The sequence below is a fragment of the Accipiter gentilis genome, chromosome 5 (assembly GCF_929443795.1).
Source record: "Accipiter gentilis chromosome 5, bAccGen1.1, whole genome shotgun sequence".
Lineage (NCBI taxonomy): Eukaryota > Metazoa > Chordata > Aves > Accipitriformes > Accipitridae > Astur > Astur gentilis.
In genome coordinates, this window is record NC_064884.1 from 6323012 (window position 1) to 6331377 (window position 8366).

At 37.4% G+C, this 8366-nt stretch overlaps 1 protein-coding gene across 1 annotated transcript; it reads left to right on the top strand.

Annotated features, from left to right (window-relative positions):
• The first annotated feature begins 2290 nt into the window (after nt 1-2290).
• On the top strand, nt 2291-3898 carry TEX12 (testis expressed 12). The gene is made up of 4 exons (XM_049799604.1): nt 2291-2694; nt 3222-3333; nt 3439-3490; nt 3754-3898. Exons 1-4 carry the CDS (start codon nt 2635-2637, stop codon nt 3896-3898), a joined length of 369 nt encoding a protein of 122 aa, XP_049655561.1. The 5' UTR covers nt 2291-2634.
• Nucleotides 3899-8366: the final 4468 nt, after the last annotated feature.

Below are 8366 nucleotides of genomic sequence, written 5' to 3' on the forward strand. Positions count from 1 at the left end.
CTTTCTAAATTTAACTGGCTTCTAGTTCTGATCACCCATTTCTGTACATTTTCCTGAGAGCCATTTCGTAAACAAAGAGTTCCTTCCCGTAAAGATGATCAAACTGCCTCTTGGTCTCTTTCAACTAAAATATATATCTTCAGCTCTTTAAGTTTCTACATCTGAATAATTTTCTTCAGCTTCAAAATAATGTCTCTTTTCTTCATTCCAGTTGACTTTTAACATTTTTTGAAAATTTGGGCACCAGAACTTTATTCAGGAGAGTTCTCCATTTGGCTGATACTGTTTGCATTTCTTGTTCCCAGAAACCTAACTTTTCATTTCACTGCGAAAATATATTCTTAAAAAAAAAAAAAGCTGTAATAATTATTTATCATTTATCCATTTTTTCTCATTAAGTTTAAATTTACATTCAGATCACTAGTGAAACATTAAATAATATTGTACTTGGTACCAAAATTTGTGCAAAAGCACCAAAACCAATGCCAGTCAGCCAACATTATTTATTTTGTATTAACTTCTGGTGTATTGATGTTCTATACAAAAGTATCAAGAAGGTGGACTTGGTGTTTCTTGTCAACCTTTGAGATCCTAAAAATTCAATTAGGTTATTTAGCACATTGAATAAAAGGAGTTTTCTTCTCTTAGTCTGTACATAGTTGCACTTACAAGGACCAGGGTCTAACTCATAACAATAGCTTCTATTGTAAGTTTTAAGCTTTCTTTTCTCCTAGCATTTTAATATCTCCAATCTTAAAGGAACTGGAACTACATTTAGAGTAATGGCTCCAATAGTGGTGTGGTTTTTTTAGTCTGAGCTTTCTCCATAGACACTCACATCCATGAGGTACTGAAAGTGGTAAAACAATTCAGATGTTTCAATTATTTTAATTCAGGTGGTCTGTTAATAAAAATATCTTAACATACTAATGGTAACTGAATTAGGTAAACACTTTAAGAACATTTTCCTAGTGATTCTTTCATATCTGTTTCTTAATATTTAGATAGTGTTGCTAATAACATAAAAATCTCTAATATTTTTGGAGAATTTAATGAAGTGGGCCATGGCAGCATATTCAAAATTGTTTCTACTTTGGGGAAGTATTTAGTTCTTGTTCTTTCAGCAGTTTCATTTCTTGTCCTGAGTTTTGACTTTCAGAGCCTATTTGGATAATGTATGTAAGGTTAAGACCCTTTCTTCCCTGAAAAACAGAAGTTAAAGATGCAAAAAACCCAGAGGAAAAATTCCCTCTACTCCAGGATAACTTAAAATCTTGCAATGATTTTCTTTACTGTAGCTAATGAAGCCAGGGTTTAGGAAAGTAGTAACTTGATATAGCATTTTATATTTTTGGCTGGCCACACAAAGTGAAATACCAGAAGAGCTCTGCTGAATCATTGTGTCTAGTTTCTGCCTGTTGTAAGCAAGCCTCCTCATCATGCAATCTGACTCAGTCATATCTTGATGAAACAAAATACAGCTTACCTACAGAAGTGAAGCACAACATAAGTAAAATGCACTCTTATTTTCCATTGTTTAGGAAAAAAAGTTGGTCTCAGCCGTTGTCTAATTTTAGTGGCGTTATTCATTTTAGTGACAGTAATCTCTCGGATTTTACTAATTCATGGTTTGCCTTTTGAAACGGATTAATCTAGCCTCGTCTGGCATTTCACTGTCATCCCAAAATGTTCCAGTGATTCAAACCGTGACTAGATCCGTCACAGCCGCTCAGAAGACAAAATATGACCGGAATTGTTCGAGTGGACAGTGCAATACTTTTAAGTAGCTACAGGCAGCCTCATCACGCTTTAACTCAGACACATAATTGGGACGAAACGCTTCTTCCTGGGACGGCTGGAACAGGAGAGGTTTTAGCCGTCAGCCTCGCAGGCGTTCTCCTTAGCTCGCCTTCAGAGGTGGGCCCGGCTGTCGAAGCCTCGGCGGGAGCGGGCAGGACGGCCCATCTCCCACCCTTCCCCGGAGCCGGCCCTCCTCCAGCCGCCGCGTCCCGGGCAAACCGAAGGCTGCAAGCGGCCGGGGCAGGGCTCCCGGGCGGGCTCCAGCCTGCCTCAGCGGCCGAGCGGGTGCGGAGCGGGGATCGCCCCTCAGCTCCCCCGGCGCGGCCGCCCTCTCGCGCACCGGCCGTTAAGGGCTGCCAGCGGCCGCTAGGACCGTTAAACCGTCCTGGGCCAGCGCTGCCTGAGGAGAGAGGGCCTGGACCGGAGGGTGGGGGCGGGGAGACCTCCTGGGCGGAGGGGGTGCCCCCACGTCCTTAAGGGTAGGGGGTACTGGGGAAGCATAGGTAGAGCTTGGGGAGGGACAGATCCCTTTTGGACCTCAGCAGCTCGAGGCCGACCTTAGGCACCCCTCGGCGTCCCTGAGAGCACCTGGGCTGCAAGCCCCTACCCTGCCCAGGCTGGCCTGGGACGGCTGGGGACTTGGACCCGCTGCCTCTAGCCCAGATCGGTGCTCTTGCCCTGCCTCGAGCTTCTGCCTCTCTCCAGTGAGGAGGAGAGCTCCTTTGCAGGGGAGCTTATAGAAGCACTGGTTTTACACATTAATATACAGATATTTTCCAGTTGCACAGGATAACCGCTTACTGAATACGACGTTGTACTTTTTATCAGGAAACGATGACAAGCAACACACAAAAATCTGATGAAAATAGAAGTAAACGTAAAAAAGAGATGGAGGTGAGCAGTACTGTGTGAGGAAGGGAGGGAGGGCCTGGACCCTTCTTCTGGCCCCAGAGGAGCGATGCAACTCCCCACCCCCAAGTTCTTCTTGCATTGCTATGGGTTCCTGTCAAGGAGAGAGGGCATAGAGCTCCATGTCAGTTTATGTAGGTTATGGAAACATATATGGCTTTCTTGTATGAGGAGACTGTAAAATTTCTCTTAGTGTTTGAAGATCAACAAAATTGGGTATGCACTGCAACGCAGTTATGTGGGGCTTCTTGAGAGTGAGCTTCTGAAGTACACCAGCTTTTACTCATAAAAGCAAAGATCTCAAGCTGGTACTTCCCACCCCCACCCCTAGATGCTGTGCCTCTTCATGATGGATAATGTAGATGCTGTGAAGCCAATGGTTGCACTTTCTCTGAAAACTGTCTCTCAAGATCCTTTTAAAACTCTACTTTTTCTCAGTTAATCTCTATCTATCTGTGCTAAGCTTGTTTTAAGTCCTAGAATCTGCATTTTTCTATGTGCTCTGTTATTAGAATGAAGCTTCAGAAAATCCTCTGTTGTCGTCCCTTGACAAAACAGATTTGGCTTCTTCTGAAGGCTCGCAGTCCCTTTACAAACCTGAACCACTGGAAAAAGTTTTAAATGGTGATGTATTAAACATACTGAAAGTAACTATGTAATTACCTAATTTGATGTTGAGATGAAAATTTGTTCAAATGTTTAAATAAAATTATGTTTTTCTTTTAACAGAGATGAACAAAGAAATTATGAACTTGTTATCAAAATATGCTCACATTTTAAGGCAAGTTAACTTTGTCCTATTTGTACAGCACTTTTCTAACCTCTCTAAGATGGATTACTGTGGCTGCAGGTTAGAGAAATTAGCACTGGAAACTAATGAACACAGATCTTGAAAGAAAAATGCTGCTTTCTCTTACAACAGAGAACTAATTTGGTCAGAAACTAAGTATTGATAGACAACACATTTTTAAGAAAAGCATTTCTAAGTAGTGAGAAAGTTAATGGTGTTAGTATTGATTTTAACTACAGATTTTTTCACTTAAGTGAGAGAGCAGCGATGGATGCTTCTTATCTCCAAGAACTTGATGGAATCTTAAAAGAAACGAGGACCATAGAAAACCATTTAAAACAGAAAAGGGAGAGTCTGAAACAGAGATTCACTGTGATCGCAAATACTCTGCAAAGCTAAATGGAGCTTGTTAGATTGGAGAAATGCAGAGCAAAATTGGTAGTATATTTTATGTATTAAAATATAAACTATGATGAGTGCTATGATGAATGTTTCATAAATGTCTTACGTAAATATTTCTAGCAGTTTAGGAAAATTTCAACAACTTAAGCAGCAACTTATTTTTCAAAATAAGTAGATACAATAAGTAGGGTAGTGGTAGTCAGTAAAAAACAATACTAAACATCCACTTTAAATCCTATGACTCCAAGGGATTTTACATATTAAACCATCTTTTTTTTTTACTTGTTGACCCATTGCTTAGGCGGCCCCTATGCTTCCATCCCTAGAAAATATTGGAAGTATTTGAAAAAGAAAGTAGAATGAATTTTGTATTGCTTGGCTTTAAGGCTATGGAAGTTCAATACAACTGAATTCAGAAGCAGCCATGGTATTTCTAATTGTCACTGCTAAGGGATGTTTTTTTCTTTTATTGTCACAACTGGTCTTTCGCTTTAGAACATAGTACAGAAATATTTCTATGAAACATAGAATTTTGCAATATAAGCGGAAAAGGACCTCAGATTATTTCATATTAACCATCTTCTGTTTTTTTTCTTTGTACTTTAGAAAATGTTTTGGTGCTAAAATCTGAGTAGAATGTACTTGCAATCTCATTTTCATTTTGCCTCAGAATATAAATAGATTGAAAAGATCGGCTTAGAAATAGGAAAGTTCTATTAAGAATACAACTTTGGGAAATGTATAAAGAGGTATAAAGTCTTAATTTGAAAATATATTTTAATACTTCTACAGCTTTTCAGATGAAACTACGGCCTTTTTGATATAAACATAAAAGCACATCATCAAAACTTTGCTGGTAATGTCAATAAATAACTAGATAATGCTAACATAATCTAGAATTACAGTGCTTTTATATTTTGTTATTTAGATACTTCAGTATTGTTTGCTGCATATCCAGTTTATTTAAGGATGCTTATGGAGTTTTTTGGGCACCATTTCTTTCTTGTCATTTGACTCTGTTAAAAAAGATGAAACATAAAATGTACAAAGCATCATTTGTACAAATTGTGATGCTAATGTAATAAAGAAAAGTCCTAGCTAGTCCTGTTACTAGCATAAGATATAATTATATCTTTACCCCAGTACTATGTATTAATTTTCTCTTTAAATCCTTTCAGACTTAATCAATCCTCCTTTCCCCCCTTTATTAGATAAAAGTCACAAGCAAATGTGCTACCTGTCAAACTGATACTATTTAAAACAAATAATGAGAGAAACTGGACATCTAGGGTGAGATTTTCCAAGGTATTTAGATACCTAAAGATGCAGATATGTACTTAGTAGGATTTTCAAAGTGCCTAAGCATGTAAGCGCCTTACATGCTTAGGAATTTTTGAAAATCCCATAAGGTGCCTATCTGCATCTTTAGCATCTAAAGTCTTTCAAAAATCTCGCCGCTAGTCTACATATTTACCAGTCCCTTACTTTTTCCTCATTGCATCTCATTTTGCAATCAGTCTTGGTAATGCTGTTTAAACAGAAGAAAGTTAAGAAAAAGAGAAGATTTTGGAAGTTAAATTTTCTAGAGTATTGTGCTAAGTGTTTCTAAAATCTATGATCATCTATAATAATGACAAAAAGCAAGAAATTTACCTATAGTTATTTATGTAAGCCTTTAAAGAAAAATTGCACAAAATTCATTACTGTTAAATATCTGCCTGTTATCGAAGTCAGAAGCTTGTTGCATTTTATCTGTTTGTGCTTGGGAAAATTATGCAACCTTTTTAGATCACCTGGAGTTAGATCATCTAGATTTAGTTTATGTGGCTAATATATCTAAATGCAAACCTTTGGCTCTAGTATTAAGTATTACTAAGAAGCAGAACTTAGAAAACTATTGGATCACATAATCTAAGTTTCTTCCCTTGTGGGATCAAGAGGGCACAGACCCATAGTGTTACTGTTGCAGCAGTTTGCTCCATTTAAAAACTTCATAAAATCCAACAAAGATTAGTAAAACTATACTTCTTAGAAGAATGCAGAACTGCTTAGTCTGGCATTCAAGTGCAGTTAAATTCAAGACATACTTGTCTAAATGATGACTCTTGTTTTTCTACAGGGAGTTCTTATGCAGTTGGTTGTCATTACATGTTATAATTTAGAGTGGGATCTGTGGTAGTAAGGGGATTTTAGAATTTGAAGAGACATTGAAAGTAAAGTCAGTAGGTACAGCCATAGTAACCTACCTGAGATTATGAACAGTGTGGTTATGCTTATTAAAGGAAAGTAATTCAAAGCTCTGTAAGAATTTGAAATAGGTGTTTTAATAAAATGTTTTTAAATTGCTAAGAGCTATAAAGCCTCTGGTTTTGCTGCACAAATCTATGTCAGGATATATAAAAAAGTAAACACTGAACAAGTAAAATGAATAAAATATGTAGTTTTATAAAGTTCCAGCTTGAAGTGGTAAGTTCACAAAGTCTAAAACATCCAATGAAAATAAACCAGTCTCTTCTCTTTTGAAGTTAAAAAAAATTTCAGCAATGGAAATATCCACTTACTGGTTGCTTTCACACATAAATCTCTTCATGTTTAAAAGGGAGCCTTCCATAATTACTTTGCTGGCTAAAAATATAGAGCGTTTTTCTGTTGGCTGTCCTTCAGTGTTGCACTCAATATCTCTCTATATGAGAAGACTCATTACACACTGTTTTTCTTCTAAACCACTAGAAAATAAAATTTTACTGTTTTCCTATTTGTCTACTGTTTGCCTACCCTGCTAATGATGTTTCTCCACTCATTACCTCTCTCATGTATTTTAGTATTTATTGGGAGAAACAAACCACATTTTTTACTCTCTTCTGATGTGAAACTGAAAGCTCATTCATTCTGTCTCTGAGGAATGAGCTACACATGAAATCCAACTGGCACCTATCCCATCACTATCCGCTTTCCAGTTTTACTGAAGGAGGTTTGAACAGAAAATTAATTGGCTTTAAAGCTGCCAAATCTGATCAGCAAAGCTCAGCTGGTAACTACGTTTTCTTTAAGCTTCTCCTCCTGTTGTTTAAGCTGCAGTGCCTTAGTAAATTAAGAAGAATGTCTCAGGTGACAGATCAGTAACACAATATAAATGGATTTTTAAAAAAAATGTGGAAACATCTTAGACAAAGTTCCAACCCTCTTGAAGTCAAGGGGATTTTTGGCAGTTGCATTTCTGAGCTTGCTGTGAGTACCTCCACAGTGTGGAAAGCATAAATGATGAAAAACTAATACTCAGTTCCTCTCATTGCTCTTCTATTATCTAAAAGCTAAAAATGGAAAATAACAGAGACAGCTTAGGTATTCGGCAAAGAGAATTCTTTCCTGAGAAAAGGCTAATTGTGACTTTACTTAAGATGATACTGCCTCTTAGCATAGATGTAGGAATATGGATAATAATTGAAAAAGACCAAATTGAGCAGGTAATAGATGTGTTTAAGGCTCATGGCATTATGTCTAGAACTCATCAGAATTCAATTTTGCTAATTGTAGAATCTTTATGTTTTGTCTTTGCATTGTCTTTGAAAACCTGCTGATGAAGGCATCGGAAAAGAGCAGAGTGGGTGTTTTACATCATCAGGGTGAACAACCAGAAAAAAGAAGGGCAAAGACTCATAGATCAATCAGGCTATCTCCCATCCTGTAGAGATGCTAAAGTAAATTTCTTAACAATGACTTTATAATCACCCGGGAACAATACACTTAAAAAAAAATAAATCCTTTATCAGAGTAGCTGACTTAATATGGAAAAATGACAGATGGGGTATAGCTTGATGTAAGATACTTGACACTGTCCTGTATGATATTATATAAAAATGAGAGCAATCAGGAAGTAGGGGCTACATGAATGAGTTAAAAAGTCAGTGAAAGGAATACTCATCTTTTCTGAAAGGTCAGCCTAGGTGGCATCCTATAGTGATCTGCTTCAAGCCTCGCTTATTCCATATTATCCCGAATGATTTAGAAGAACATTAGAGAACACAGTTCATTTTTCAAATGGCAGCAAGCTAGGAGGGGTTGCAAATGCTATTAATAACATACATTGAAAATTCACTATAATCTCAATAAGATGAAGGGCCAATCTGAAATCAAGATAAAATTCAAAAAAGACAAGGGAAAAGCACTGTGCTTAGCAAGGGGAATCATATATGTTACAAACCAGAACAATAGCTAGAGTTGGTGTGATGTTATTGTGTGGTGAAAAAAACAGAGCTGAGATGTGTTAGCTACAGGGTAGCAGGTAAGACATAAAAACATAGTTGTTCTGCTTTACTGTCTGCTAGTTTGGTCTTAGCTGGAGGATGGGCAGAGTGGGAAACAGGAATAATAAAGGGCAAAAAAACCATGATTTGTGAGGAAAGGTTGAAGCAGTTGAGTTTGTTTAATTCAGAGAAAGTACATATCAAGGGAAGGCATGATAACA